The sequence below is a fragment of the Rhinolophus ferrumequinum genome, chromosome 15 (assembly GCF_004115265.2).
Source record: "Rhinolophus ferrumequinum isolate MPI-CBG mRhiFer1 chromosome 15, mRhiFer1_v1.p, whole genome shotgun sequence".
Taxonomy (NCBI): domain Eukaryota; kingdom Metazoa; phylum Chordata; class Mammalia; order Chiroptera; family Rhinolophidae; genus Rhinolophus; species Rhinolophus ferrumequinum.
Genome location: NC_046298.1, coordinates 20,168,764 through 20,184,534, shown reverse-complemented (window position 1 = coordinate 20,184,534; position 15,771 = coordinate 20,168,764). Strand labels below are relative to the sequence as shown.

Sequence of the window (15,771 nt, the reverse complement as noted above, 5' to 3'; positions counted from 1 at the left end):
TTCTTTTAGCAAGCCATTGGTATCTGAATGCTAAGATAGCAAGAAATTTAAAACTGGAACAAGGTGGACTGCTTTCCCATACAGTGCATGCCGGGCTCCTCTGTGCTATCAACGTGGGGCGTTTATTGAAAAGGGGCAAATATACAAGGGGTTTAAGCTCCAAAGACGTTAGGGAGGCCCTGCGGACTTGTGTTTCCCAGACCAATAGTACCTTCAAAAGGACACAATGTAACAGGGTTAAGGGGTGTTTTCTTTATATATTAAAAGAAAAAAGACAAGAATGTAAAATCACCGGCATAGATAGGTATATGGGAAAACAACCCACGCTTTTTGTTTTTTTTTCTTTTTTTCTTTTTTTTTTTTTTTTGGTTAGAAGCTTTGGAATTGCAGTTAGTCTATTTTTGAAATTGGTTTGTTATTAATTTTTTATTTAAATTCATTTGTTTGTATTGTTCATCTTCAAAGCTTACAATCTGAAGGTGTCCGTTCCTACACTGGTCAGACCACTGTCCTTGGGGCAGCTGGGGTCTTTGGGACCCTCCACCGGGCTCGCCGGTCCGTCGGACTTTTGGCTGAGATCCGTGTCAGACTCCTCCGAATAGTCGTCTGTTGGCATCGAGGGCTGAACCCCTGAGGTGCTGCATGAACTTGAGGTAACCGTTGAAGATGAGGAGAGAGGAGGAAAAGAAGGGGGCTTCGCGGCCGAAGCCCGGGAGACCACTTGCGGCCAAGACTTCCTGGAGGCGTGGGGGGAAGCGGAGGACGAGGAGGGGGCGGCGGCCGACGGGGGAGGGGGGCTGTCGTTTGAGTGAGCGGCAGACTGCGAGGTAGATGCGGTGCTAGGATCGGGGAAGCAGGCAGAGTGAGGTAATAAACTAGGGTGCTCTTTGGCGTTTCTTGCTGCTCTCGTGATTGTTCTGTGTTTGTGCAAGGCCGACTCGAGATGTTGACTCAGAGCTTCCTCCCCACAGAGCGCGCTCTCGCACGCCAGGCAGTGGTACGAGCCGCCGCCGCCGCCGCCGCTGCCGCCGCCGCCGCCGCCGCCGCCGCCGCCGCCGCCACCGCCGCCGCCGCCGCCGCCGCCGCCGCCGCCGCCGCCCGTGGGGACGCGAAGCACCATCTCTTGCAGGTTCACCACAGACTGGCCGAAGAAGCAGAGGGACTTCAGGTGGCTCCTCGCCGCCTCCTCGTCACCGAAGCCCGCCTGGCACTTGCGGCAGACCAACTTGTACTGCACCTTTGGAACAATGAAGGGGTCGTAGAGGGAGTCCGCACTTTTGCTTTCTGCTTCTGGCTCTTCGGGGGGTTTCGGCAGGAGGGGGGACACCTCGCGGGGTGCGTTTTTCTGCTCGTCTGGTTTGGGGGATTCTTTGGCAGGGTCTTTGTCTGGGGAAGCAGCCCCCGGGGGGACTGGGGTCTGGCTAGCTTTGGGCTGCTGCACTTTCTGCTGCTGCTGCTGCTGCTGCTGCTGCTGCTGCTGCTGCAGTTGCCGCTGCTGCTGCTGCTGGATGGCCTCCTGCAGACTCTGCTGGTATTGCTGGTACTGCTGCAGAAGGGAGCCCGGGGACAGCCCCATCAGGGCCTGCGACAGCGCGGGGCTGTAGGGGAACAGGCCTTCCATGCCATACATAGGCTGCAGGTACCCGCTCTGCAGGGCGCCGGGGATCTGGGGGGCGTAATATGGAGAGAAGCCTGGTACGAAGTAAGGAAGGAACTGGCTCGTGAGCAACGCTGTGGGGTCCGAGGTCAAGGCTGCCTGCAGGGCCTGCAGCTGCGCAGGGTCCACTGCATACTCCATGGTGGGCAGCGGGGCTGAGATGGTGGCTGTGGCAGCCGTGGGGGGCTCTCCTTTCTCCTTCTTGGGGACAGGCAGGGGTTCCCCTTTCCCTTTGTGTGCCTTTTCCTTCTCCTTCACCTTCTCACTCTCTTTGTCCTTGCGCTGCTGTTGCTGTGGCGGGAGCTGTGGCGCAGGTGGCGGCTGGGCTGCTGGAGGTGGCTGCACCTGCGGTGGCGGCTGCTGGGGTTGGGGGGGTTGCTGAGGGGCCATCGCCATGGTGGCTTGTGCTGGGGTCGGGGAGCTCAGCGATGCTGAGGACGGCTTATTTGGTAATCCAGAGGTGGGGAGGCCAGGGGAAGGAACTGTTGTGCTGGGAAGACCCATCAAGTTCGGTTTTGGAGACGTTAAAGCTGAAAAGGATGGAGACAGAGAAATCATGTGTCAGTCTGGGTGATGAGGAGGCAGCTCAAGACGTTTGACCTGTGTCACTGGCACCAAGTCTGACATCTCAATGTTTAAACTTGAGGAATCCTCTCAAAACTGACGTTTTCAACAGAGGTGTCCTGCTCGGCTCAGGGTTGGATAGCCTTGTATTCTAATCAGGATCCAGTCCTGGGTCAGCTCCCATATTTTCCCTTTTGGCTAAATACCTCCCAGCACCTTCCTGCCCCACGTGTGGCACCCAGCCCACTCATTCATATTAACTTTGCCTTGCTCCCAGCTACCATTCATTCAGCCCGAGGCAGTTAATCTGGAGGGCCCCAAACTAGCTTCCAGCTGGGACCGAAGGCCTTCATCAAAGCTTCACAGAAATACTACAGCCCAGAGGTCCTACCAGAAGTTGTCGGAGGAGAGAGGCAACAGGAGAAGAGAGCGAAGGCAAGCAAGAAACCTGGCCAGGCCCCAAGACCATATGAACAGACAACAGGCTGTCCACGTGCACCTCTGTGACTTCCATTGCTTGTAGCTGAATGGAAACATTTGGAGGCCAGAGAGAGGACAAGGAATGGGGAGAAATAAAAACAATCCATTCAAAGAAAACTGTTCCCTGCCTTGCCTCAGCTGACCTGCTTTAACAAATCTGTTGAAAAATGTAAATATCTAGGAACAGGATTCTGGAGTCCACTGGAGAAATGAACATTTTCTCCTCTTGCTCCTGTTTGAATGACATATAGGAGGGGTAGGGCTGTAGATGGTTTTAAAAAAAAACAGCGACAGGAAGAAGGGAAAACTATGTCAGAAATGGAACAGCCCAAAGACATCACAACCTACCTCAGGCACCACTGCTGATGGTGGGCAAAGGCTTCCGACCGTGTCACCGTTCCCGCAGGGGTACAGCCCCATCCTCAATCATATGCAGGCCTAACCTACCACCACGAGAAGGCCTCCACTCAGCCCAGAGCCTGCCATCCTCCCTAACCCATACCTATCTTCTGGTTTGAGTCTTTTGTTCCCGGGTGATGGAAGACGATGTTGCTGCTGCAGGTACAGGTATCCCCGTTCTTCAAAGTTCGCTTTATGCCACTTTGCTTTTATGAAAAGACCTACATTAATACCTGTTTTCACTAACCGAAAGAAATCCAAAGAGGATTTTCGCACTTTTAGAAGAAAAGGCAAAAAGTGAAAATAGTGTTCAGCGTTTGTTTTGCAGTGAGCGGTTACGGAGGCAGCGTGCACCCTGAGCGAGGAGAAGGCCACTGCCAAGCTCCATCCGCAGGAACTACACTCAGCCTCTCAGCGTCAAGCCGCCATAGCTTTGAGCTGCATCTGTGAGCATCTATACTTTTTTTTAAATCTTGATCTATTTTGTGCATCCGTTAGCAAGATGTGTCCTGAAGCAACAGCCTCTGGACGCCATGTTGGCTTACAAAAGGTTTCCTAGGAATGTTCTATTTTCGGATAGCAGGGAAAATAGTACATCAAGCTGTAGGGGTGTAAGAGTAGCAAGGTGGTGGAGAAGGACAGCACTGTGGCACGGGGCGCAGGGTATGCTGGGTGACGAGATGCTGAGAAAAGACGGAAGTGGAGAAAAGACGGCAGCAGCCTTCGGATCACCTTTATATTCACCACACCCAAGAAACTAGACAGTATACACCCCTTCACTTCAGACAGCACCAAAATGCAACCTCAAAAATCCTACCGCCCCTCACCGTTTCATCTGGACTACCTTCTGCCAGAAAGCTGCGGTCGGTGGTTCTGTAAATGACACTCTTTGTGAGGAAAAAAACACTCTGAAGCCCAGGCCTGGGTGAAGACAACGTTAACTTCCGGTGACAGTGGTGTAATGTTTACTGGTCTATCACACTGCATTTGAAAACCCTCAAATTTCAGACGAAGAGAACAAGGTTGTCTCAAGTTACCAATCCCAGAAAAACATCTGTTCACATTTGAAAAGTCAAGTACATCATTAATGTACTCTTCCAGAAGAGCAGAAAGGGACCACTAAGATTAAGTCATCCAGCTTCCTCAGTTCACACACGGGAGGAACTGAAACCAGAAATGCGTCTGACTTAGAAAAACTTAGTAAAGTCTTGTTGGTTAAATTGGCACAAACGAGGTGAACACAGAATGTATTATGAATTCTAAACTTGGGACATGGCTCTTTCTGTCTTACTCTAGGCAATGGGCCTGTTCCAAGTTTTAGGTTGGAACCAGAGCCAAAAGGAAGGGTGAGGAAGGACTGTCTAGAGATTTCCCCATTTCTGTGACATCAGGTTTTCAGGAGAAAGATCCAGGTCAGAAAGTTTTAAACTGACTTTCTTTCTGCATCCTGAACTGACAGTCTACATATGGGATTCAAAATTTTAAGAAACATTTACTGAACACCTGCTATTTACACCAAGCTCTGCACTAGCCATATTCAATACAGTAGCTCAATATGTTCCCACAATAATTCCGTGGCCTCAGTTTTCTCATCTGTGAGATCAGAACCAAGCAAGGCACTTCATCATCCCCAAGACCTAACCATGCACCTCTGGAACCAGACTGATACGGTACGGATTCTGACTGACACACATCTGCCATGTGATCTGGGGCCCGTTAGCGGATGGCTTGGAACCGCAGCTTTCCATAGTAAATGGCTGTAGGGATTTACATGAAAGGTCATATGGAAAGAGCTTACTACTGGGCCTGACATATTAAACCCAAGTTTCTTCTCTCCCATTACAGATCCAGTGCTCCTATGAGCTGCAGTCCAGTCAGGAGGTGGTAACTGGGGCATCCCTGGCTGCTTTGAATAATTAAGAGCATCTCTTTCTATTGTGAGTGTGCTCGAAGTGGTCAGAACCTGAGTAGCACTGAACTTCCACCTGTTGACTGACTGGCTCCTAGTGGGCGTTGTGGGAGGAGCAAAGAGCACTGAGAGCTGGGAGGCCCGGGGAGCTCTGGCTCCTCCCCTCGCTTGATGAATGGTCTTGACCTCCCTGAGCCTCAGTTTTCTCATCTGTAAAACCAGGGGAATAGATCAGACATTTGGATTCTAATTTTTTCACGTTATTATGAACTGTTGGGCCTTCCCAAGCCCCTGTGCCAGGGTCCTGGGCTGAAGGGAAATTCCATGTCTGGCTTCTTGGCTTATGTCTAGCTGACTTGAACATCATTTTGTGACATTACTTGCCAACATATGAGCAACAACTTCCCATCTTAATGCTTTCTTTTCTTGCTCTTCTCTTTGGGACCAGGAATTGAGGTAGCCTCACGTTCTGTAAAACACTGCCAAAACTGTAAAAGTTGGATCTCATGAAAGCAGAAACCAGGACTGCTCTGGGAAGCGGCAGAACCGCTTCAACCCCTGGGAACAGGGAGACCTTTTGAAGGCAAGGAGGCACTTTGAGGGGCCCCCCTTTGGTGATGTGCACCGGTCAGTGCAGGCTGTCGGGGGACCTTGCTGACTTATGCGTGAGTCTCACAGGATCGTGGAGGTGAAAGTCCAATGTAGGCAAGACAGGTGCGTCCAGAGAAGAGGGGTGAGGACAGAGGAATGAGAGGTACACAAGAACCACTGTGGAACTCCCTAGTAAGCGGACAAACAAGAGTACTGAATATGTGACTCTGAATTAGGGGGTTGGGGGAGGGGAGAAAGGAAGCTGGGCAAAATGAAATGAGGGGTGGTTGGATACCCATAAAAATGACCATGAACGTTTTTTGTCTTTCTGGAAGACTAACACAAACACGTTGAAATTTGAAACCACATTGCCCAATACAAGATTCCTGGTAAGTGCATCCAGGTACCAAGGCAATCTCATTAGAAACTAACGCAGCTCTGTAAAAGGGGGGCAGGGACCACAGGTGAGGGCAAAGACTTGGTTTCAATTCTCTTCAATGAGTTTCCACAGGGCACAATCCAGAATTAGCTAGGATACTCAAATGTTTTATATTTTCAGCAAATACTAGATGGGATCAGGATTTCCATAATGAATGAAAACATTTATGATGGAAACTTCTTTCTTGAAAATATCCCAGGATCTAACATGCTAGGACTCTCAAAAGTTCTTCCCTGTCTTTTTAGCAATACACCCTGGTTTTGCTATTGAACACAGGGCATGAGAACGCTTTCAGAGGAGGCCAGACCACCCAGGAGGTGCCATCCCTGAACCGGGAAGTTGAAGAACCACGTACACCACAGCTCTAGGGAGACTCCAGGAAAGTGACCCGAAGTTTTGTTCCCAATAGATAGAGAACTAGAAAGGGAAACTTCCTACAGTATCTGCCCAGCACTCAGAGGGTCTGGGTGGTAGCCACAGAACAAAGGTCAGCTATTTAATGCTGACGGAATCACCCAGCACAGAACCCACCTGTGTTAGATGGAGTAAAGCCCGGCAAGGAGGGGCTGTTGAGGCCGGGGAGCAACACGGGAGGAATGCCCTGGAGCGCCGGATATGCCGTGGGAAGATTAAGAGCCTGAAGAGGGGCATTGTCGAACATCCCTGGCTGCTGAGCTGCCAGTCCGAGGACCTCATTGGCCTTTTTAATCCGGTCCAATTCTTGCTGAGCCATCAACTGACGTACAGTGGCTGGGTCAAAGTATTCTTTCTCCTTGTCCAACTGGCTTCCAATGGTGTCTTTAACTTTGGAGATATGCTGTTGGGAAAAGATATGGTCACGTACAGACAGCCGAGCGCTGTACTTGATGCCACACAAAGTGCACTCTGTTTTGGGTCCCTCGTAACTTGTTTGGTTTATACCAAAATGCTTGGCCATGCTTAACTTGGACTTCTTTTCTTTTGCCCGGGCATTCTGGAACCACACCTGAACAACTCTCTTTGGCAGTCCAATGTCATTGCCCAGGACCTCACACTCTAGCATGGTGGGTGTCCTGTAGTCATTAAAGCATGACTTGAGGACCTTCAGCTGCAGATTGGTCATTTGAGTGCGAAAACGTTTCTGCCCGGGCCGATCCCCACTGTCTCCAGATTTGCCTGCTGACCCACTTGCACCAGGACTTGGGGAGCAGGGGTCTGCAAGGCTTGAGGTTTCACTGTAGTCCACTGTACCTTCGTTGTCATATTCCTTGCTATAAAAGCTCGGGGCTGGGCTGACCAGACCGGATGACAACCGGTCTTCATACTCAGACATTGCCATCATGGCCGCTTTGGTCAGCCCTTCATTGGGCGCAGAAGAGGATTTGGTTTCTGTTGCTATTCCCGTCGCACTGTCGTTATCTGCATTGCCCTCGTCTCCGGTAGTGGTATCTGTGATGGCTGTGTTGACAGAGGAACAGTCGTCGTTGTCCAGCTTAGTTTGGTCAAAGTTTAGATTAACTGAGGACATGGAGGGGCTTTCGAAATCTTCAATCCCTTCCACCTTGATGGAAGAAGGGCTAAGCAGAGTTCTGGGAGACAACTCCATGGTTTTACTCACAGGTGAGAGGGGAACACCTTGGCCATCACTACTGCTTGGGGGTAGGTGGGAAAAGCTCGTTCCATCAAAAATATCTCCTTTCATCTGGAGTCCCCCATCGCAGTCTAAGAGCATTGCGGACAGAGTCAGGTTGTAGCCAGCTCTCTTGGCTTCATGCCAATGACGGGACCGGATATGAGCCTCCAGGGCAGTCTTGGCTTTGAAGAGGGCTCTGCAAAAAGGGCATCTCCTGTGGGCCTGGGCTGGGCCCACAGCCCGGAACTGTCCTTTCCTTTCCCGGGCGCGGGTGTTCTGAAACCAGACTTGTACCACACGTTTCTTCAAGCCCACCTCATGCGCAATGTGATCCAACATCTTTCGCGTCGGATTGGAGTCCAATAGATACTTTTGGTAAAGAATTTCTAGCTGTTCTGGTGTAATAGTTGTCCTCAAACGCTTGTCTCTCTGAGGTTCTTCTCCTCCCGTCCCGCTGTCATTTTCGCCAGGGCTCGCACTGGCCTTTTCCTCCAGCTTCCTCTTCAGAGTGTTCATCGTGGAGGCTGGAGTCGAAGGAGAAGTGGCCGAGCTGGCAGGAATCTGAGGTATGGCCCCAGAGAGCAGCTGGCTCGCCAGGAGAGGGTTACTAGGGTCAAACAGCATGAAAGGCATATCCAGTGACCTGTCTAAAAACTGAGGGTGGATGAACTGGTTCTGTGCACTCAGGAAGTGAAGCTGCTGATGCTCCTGCCAGTGCTCAAACGATGGAAACGCCAGCTTACACTGGTCACACTGGTAGGGGATGAGCTGAGGAGGTAGGTTGGCCAACTGTTGAGGAGTTGACGTGTGGAGGGGCTTGAGGGGCAGGTGGGAGAGCTGAGAAGGACTGGGGCTCGACTGGGGTAAGGGGCACTGAGGGGGCGCTTGTTGAGGAGGCTGTGGCAACGAAGGGGGGGAAGTCAGCTGTGGGAGCTTTTGCTGGGCCAAGTTTGTCTTCTGCTCGGGCTGGTCTTGCTGCTGCAGCTCTGCCTTTGGTTGTCCTTGCTTTTCTTGGGTTTGGTTTGGCTGTGCACTGGGAGGTTCAGCCTGCTTTGGTTTCTCATCACTCACCTCTGTTTTTGAACTGAAGGTGGCCAGTTCATCAGCCTCTGCTGTAAGCTGCAAGAAAGCGGAGGAAGCTGTATTGGCTGAGGGAGCCGGGGCACTGTACGCCTGTGAGGGCATTGGGGTACTGCAGGAGGAGCTGGTGGGTGTCAGGAGCTCCATGGCATCCATGGAGTCCTCATTTTGGCTGTCATCCTGCCCCTCCTCATCCTCATCTTTGTAACACAGTTTCTTCTGGTGCTTGATGAGATCAAAGATGCGCTGAAACACCAGGCTGCATTTTTTGCACTGGTAGTTCAAGTTGCTCGTGCGAATATACCGATCATTTGTAAGCTCACGCCGCTCTCCATCTTTGCCCTCTCCCTGATTCTCATAATTTTTCCTGGCCTTCTGTCGGGCGTTTTGAAACCATACCACTATGACTCGGGTCGGAAGGTTCAGTAAATTAGACAGTTGCTCAAATTCATCGTCCTTTGGGTAGGCATTGGCGTCAAAGAAGTCCTGTAGGACCCTCAGCTGGTAGTCAGTGAAGCGCGTTCTTGAAGACCGCTTGCTTCCCCAGTACTCCTGCTTCTGAGGCTCCGGTGAGGGGGGCCGGGAGTCGATCTTGAGCTCCTCCAGGCTGGTGATGGGAGGATTGCTGAAGTTGTAAGGGGAGTCCTTGTTACGCTGCCGCTCTTTGAAGAGAGTGTTTCTGAACCAGTGCTTGATCACTTTCTGGGGCAACCCGGACTTGTCGGCCATCTCTTTGATCTGCTCTTCACTGGGGGAGTTGTTAATATCAAAATACTGGCGCAGGACTCGGAGCTGGTCATCTGTGATCCTGGTGCGAGGCCTCTTGTTCTGCTGCTGGAGCAGGCTCGGGTTGAGCTGATGCTGGTAGAGCTGGGCCAGGTCCGCAGGCAGAGGCTCCACAGGGCCGAGCTGAGGGGGCAGCTGCGCCGGCAAGGTCTGCAGGGGCATGGTCTGCATCATCAGTGGTGAGAAGATGGGCAGCTCCATGGGCATGGAGAGCTGGGTGAGCGGAACGGACGGCTGGGCCGGTGCAATCGTAGGCGAAGTGATGGGCGGCGCGGATGCAGGGATGGCTGGCGTGGAAGCGGGCTGAGGCGGAGCCGCCGGAAGCGGGGGTGGGGGGGGGGCGGGGGCGGCGGCGGCGGCGCCTCTGGGGTCTGGGGCCTCAGCGGGTACAGTTTATCGTAGTGCTCTCTGTACTGCTTGGCAAACCTCTCCAGCTGTTTAAAGGGAAAGTAATTTTGATGAACGTGCTCTTGATGACTCTTTAAAATCAAGATGTTGGAAAACAACTTGCCGCAGGAGTCACACTCGAGCTTTTCCAGGTTCTCTCCTTGCTCGGTCTTCCCATTCTTCTTCTGCACCTTCTGCTTGTTCTCGTTGTACTGAATGACCAGCTCAAAGCCAAAGTTCTCCAGCAGGGCCTTGGTGGCATTCCCTCTGGCGTCTGAGGCGATGCGGGGAGGAAGCATGGAGGGCTCGGAACTGCCCCCTGGGGCCGAGTCTTTCTTCTCCTTAGCCTTCAGGGCATCCGGCAGAGACTCCTTTGGTCCCGTGCTGCCCTCTCCCCCCTCGGCACTGTCCCTCTCTCTCTGGCTTTCTTTTTCTTTTTCTTTGATGACCAGTTTGTTTTTCTTTTCAGGATGCTGGCTTGGCTGTACGAGGGCAGAGTGACTCTGGGACAGAGAAAGCTGGCTTTGCTGCTGCTGCTGCTGCTGTTGCAGGATCTGCTGGTGGCTCTGCTGTGGGATCTGAACCTGAGCCTTCAGATCTTCCAGGAGGCCCGGGCCCGCCCCGGTCAGTGTCAGTGCCCCACTGGTCACCGGCAAGCTCACCTCGGGGTTGAGCTGGAACTCCGCGCTGGGGATGTAGAAGGGGAAGAGGAGATGCTGCTGCTGCTGCAGCTGGAGCAGGGTCTCAGTGGTCATGGGGAAGTGAGGAAGGAGGGTGGGGTTAAACAGCTGGGACTGGATCAGGGCAGCCTGCTGCTGCAGCTCCTGCTGCAAGTGAGCTTGAACCTGAGCTTGGGCCTGGGCCAGTGTCTGTGCTTGTTGCTGCTGCTGCTGCTGCTGTTGCTGCTGCTGCTGCTGTTGTTGTTGCCTCGATGCAATCATGTCTGCCAGCTTCTTCCGATTGGCCTCCTTGGGCTCTGGAGGGGAAGTAATGTTGGCACCGATGGGGTTCCCCAGGGGCGGCATCCCTACACTTTCAGTGGGTACTTGGCTCAGTAAGCTGGAACTCGGAGCGAGGCCAGCACTGCTTGGGTTGGTGGTGGTAAAGGTGTTACTGCCACTGGTGCTCACGGGACTTGGGATGGAGGAGCTCAGGGAGACGCTGCTGCCGTTCCCGGTCCCATTGCTACTGCCACTTGCAGCCTCCAGCTTGGCTGCCCGGGCCTTGGTTTGATGCAACACAGACCTCATGTGGATCTCCAAGGTGGAACTCTGGCTGTAGGCCACGTTACAAGTGTTACACTTAAAGGGCTTGTTGTCTGGGCTGCTGGTGGGTTCTGGCTGACCAGCTGCTGATTCTTGAAGGGCTCTCTTTAACTTATGCAGGTGGGAGACAGAATTATAGTGCACAAGCAGGATATTCTTTTGAGTGAAAGACTCCTTGCAGACAGTACACTTGTAAGGGCGAGAAGGGTCTAGAAATTTTTCCATGGTGAAGTTGGGGCCTTTTCTGAAAGGCAGAGCTCTCTTCGGTTCTGAGCCCGAGTCTTCCTGTACAGACCCGGAGTCACTGCCTGTTGGGCTCTGTTTCTCTTCCAGGTCACTCTCTTCCTCTTTGTCTTCCTCAACGATTATGGTGTGGTCCTCGGCCAGGGTGGGGTCTCCCATGGCCAGGAGGTCCCCGTTGGCCAGAAGGCCACCATAAAGCTGCTGGATGTCAGCCTCGCTCAACTCCAGGTGGCTCGTCTCGAGGTGTTTTTTCAGAGCCTGGAAAGTTCGGAAACTGCGCTGACAAAGACAGCACATAGTGGCAGCTCGGATCACGTGGTACTGAGAATGGAGCTGCAGCTTCTCAATGGTCTTGAAAGCCAGGCTGCACTGATTACAGCGGTACTTGTACACGTGGCGATCCGACACGGGCAGCTGAGGCCTCTTGGCGTGAACCTCGTTGAAGTGCGTCTGAAGAGCAGCAGAAGTTTTAAAAACCTGGTTGCATCCCTTCTTCCAGCACAGGAAGCCCGAGTCTTCTCTCACAGAGCTTGGGTCAGCAGGAGAGGGTTTCAGATCTCCACTGTGCTCTGTGCTCACGGAGGGCAGGATGTTCTTTCCAAGATCCTCTGAGGTTTCTGTTAAAAAAAAAAAAAAAAAAAATCAAGCCCAATGATAAAGAGGGCTTTGTTTCAAGGATAACACCCAGAACTGTCTACCTAGCAAGGCTTCCTGAACACAGAAACTGATGATGAGGGAGACACCCAACCTGAACAGAGAATCTCTCTACACAGCCTCCCACTTTCTCCTCCCCCCACCCCCACCCCAGTAGAGTACATGTTATAAGCAGGTACACATGAACAGAGAGGAATAAAATACAAAAAGTGTTGACTCATAATAGGCCTGGATCATATCGCAATCTGTCTTTTTAATGATATTTAATTGCTTGACTCAGAATCCTCAATTTCTCAAGGACTGGTTTGAAGGTTACTGATTTTCGACTGAATTCACCTTTTACATGGACCGGAATTGCAAAATATGTGAATTAATGCTGTCCTAAGTTATGAAGAATTTATGAGAACTGCTGTCCATTGTAATTTAAGAAATGTTGGAATATATATATTTTTAGGTACTTATTTTTTTTGTTATAATGTGATCTCTGACTGTCATCTCTACATTCAATAAGCAATGGACATTCAAGTGGCCAGCTATTAAAATACAGTAATTTTTTTTTTCTACAGTGAGATTCATCACACGCGTAAATATCCTGACCCTTTTTCAGGTCAGCTGTCCACTGCCTCATATGGAAAAATCACAAGGGATCTCAACTTAATTCTTACTGACAAGAAGTGAAAATGTACCATGTTTCCCCGAAAATAAGACGTAGCCGGACCATCAGCTCTAATGCGTCTTTTGGAGCAAAAATTAATATAAGACCTGGTGTTATTTTACTCCAAAAGACGCATGTTTTTGCTCCAAAGGCTTCTTTAGAGCTGATGGTCTGGCTAGGTCTTATTTTCGGGGAAACACGGTAGGAGAGCCTCACAAACGGAGGTCTAATAATGTGTCTTGCTAGGAACCACCATGGGGCACCACCACCAGCAGCACCCATGTTTACAACAATGTTCTCTCCACACGCACCCTACGCTGCACCCGAAGGCAATCCCAAAAGACTCAAAGAAGAACTTTGTGCAGAGGCAGCTACGAGAGACAACTATCCCAGTGCCCTGAAAGCACCCATGTGCTCCACGAGTCCCAATAATTAAGTCCTCAGAGATGGCGAGTTTTTTAACAGCTTAGGATGGTGAGTTACGGGTCTACTGATTGACTCTCTGGTCATTCATTCCCTAAGGGGCCATGCGACCACCGAAATCCCTCTGGTTCTCACCTGATTTTTCTTTCACTTTAAACCATATGAAGAGTATACAAATACATGCCAAGAACCAAAGGAGAAAGTAGCTACGACAGTGCCCCTCATCTCTTGATCGGTTGCACTCAGCTTAGGAAAGGATTCTTGGCACCCTTGGTCTGTGAACATTCTGGCCCAACGTTTCACTTTGTTTCCCTTCGCAGGGGTCAAGAATACTGCCACTAACCAGGGTGCTTCCCCGTCTCCTCCACATTGGAGCTCCCGTCTCGATCTGGAACCGCTGCTGGGAGGAACATGCTGCTGGGCATCACCATCTCCGGGGTGGTCACCTGAGGAGCAAGAGGCAGAGAAACAAGGAGAGTCAAATGGAGAGGAAAGAGACACCAAACAGGGAAATGTGTAAAAATTATTTAATAAGCAAAATTAGCCTTCACCAGTGCAAAGCTGGAGGTGTCACTTTTCATAGCTCACTGAAGATTCATGTTTATTAGACAAAGCTCACATCAGTCAAAAGTGTTTCTACGGTTACATTCTGGACATAATTAGCAGTGCACACTTGAAGAATAATCTCATTATTAATATTTTTCCTTTATGCAGAATTTTGACTTTGATCACTGACAATGTTTTGTCATGGGCTGTGAAACTTCTTGTGCAACCAATTAGGTAGATAAGTTGAAAGGCCCACCTTAAGCTGCTGAAAACATAATAAGGGCCCTAATTAAATCATACCTAGTAAAGTACACTGTAATCTTGAAGCAGGGAGCATTGTAGTACTGTTTTCAAAATGTATTCAGGCAAGAAGAGGAGGGGAATAAGAGCAAAGGAAAGGGTAAGAAGAAGAGTAGAGAACAAAGGAAGGCTAAGGACATGCAGACACATTGGCAGATTTTCCAGGAAACATTTTGTAACCCTTTACAAGCTGAGATCAAGTGCAAACTAGCATTTCTTTTGACTCACTTAAGCTAGGATTTCTTCTGGGGTCTTTGCCCAAGGTACAGAGCGTCAGACGAAACCTCTGGCTGCTGTCCCAGCTGCAGAGGCTGCCCTGCACAGCATTCTGTAACAGGGTGGCCCCACTCTGACCATGGCCATTGTTCCCTAATAGAGCACTTCCAGAATTAGCCCAGATCAAAAGAGCTATCGTTTTAGGTCAGATCCTCAGACATTTCTCTAGGCTTCCCTGCCATCTGGCCAGAAGCTTGTCCAAAACCACTTATCATTTGCCCGGCATTAATGTGATAAGCAGCCCTCAATATTCAAGTCGGGATAAAAGTTTCTTTGTTTAAAAAGAAGCAGTATCCCTTTGCCTGCTGTAGGGTGGGAAGGCAGTTGGTGATAATATTCTCAAATGCATCAGAAATCATCTCCTGTTTGATGACAGCCTGAGAAATGAACTGACCTAGAGGTTACAAGAACAGAAACTAGTCACAGTGAACCGTTCTACATGGCGCCCAGCCCCACTTGGAGGCCTTATTTTCCCATCAACAACGTGAATATCATGATCATATCTGCACTTGTAACAACTGGAACCCCTAGATTACTGTTCAAAATTAAATATTTTCAATAAATTATTAAATTTGACTGGTTGGAAGATCCTGGCCTTGCTCAAAATAGCTGTGACATGTTACTAGACTCATCAGTGATAGGCTTGACTGGTAGAGGAAACCCAGACAACTGTCCCCATAAACACCAAAAAAGAAACTCCCCCACACATATAGGGGGATTAGCATAATTTCGGCAACCCAGATGCCAATAGGTGAGAAAAATTAAGCAATAGGCACACGGAGAGGGGTTCCGAGAAACCCCGGGTTTACCAAGAACAGGTGCATGGCAGGTGAACATGTGTGACAGAATTCCTGCTCTCACAGACACCTGCACCCACACACAAAGCTCGTCGGCAGCTGGTTACGGCTAGCTGTTGATGGATCATTAGGAACGGAGCGGAGGTTGCCAAACTCGTTCCATCTATTTTCTTTCTAACAGAAAGCATTTCTGACCGGTGTGGTTGGGGAGTCCAGCGGAATCCAAGAAGTGAAAGGTCACCGATTAATTTATAGTCCTCAGCAGAGGGGGAGCTCGGGTTGGGGGCAAGAGGGGGAGAAAGGGAAAGGAAAAAAGACTCCCCCCCACCTCCTTTCTCGGTTGTAGCTGCAAGATCAGTCCTTTCTTGGGATCTTTTGGAATTATGAAAAATGAATCATGAGAAATAAAAAAAAGCCCTACAGAGTAAAAAAGAATAAAATTATCTAACACCTCAGCTGCACATCATTATAGAAACTGTGGGCTTTTTATACACATTACAGTAAGGCAGACATCCTCTCTAACAGACTCAGTACGACGGATCAGTAATTGTTTTCATACACTTTAATTAGAAAAACTCAGATGGCTATGAATAATAATGGAAAGAGAGACTTTTGCACTTGAAAGGTTGAAGTCAATCAAGTGTGAATGACGGCAAAAAAGGAAAAAAAAAAGACACCAATTCATCAGCCCTCTGTTGTCTCGCCGCG

At 50.2% G+C, this 15,771-nt stretch overlaps 1 protein-coding gene across 1 annotated transcript in view; it reads right to left on the bottom strand.

The window, feature by feature from the left end:
* Positions 1 to 361: 361 nt before the first annotated feature.
* The window catches only part of ZFHX3 (zinc finger homeobox 3), a 231,494-nt gene continuing 216,084 nt past the window's right edge, over positions 362 to 15,771 (bottom strand). The window contains 4 exon segments of the mRNA XM_033127097.1: positions 362 to 2,187; positions 6,571 to 9,856; positions 9,859 to 12,029; positions 13,488 to 13,590. Of these exon segments, the coding sequence (XP_032982988.1) occupies positions 467 to 2,187; positions 6,571 to 9,856; positions 9,859 to 12,029; positions 13,488 to 13,590 (7,281 nt within the window). The 3' untranslated portion in view covers positions 362 to 466.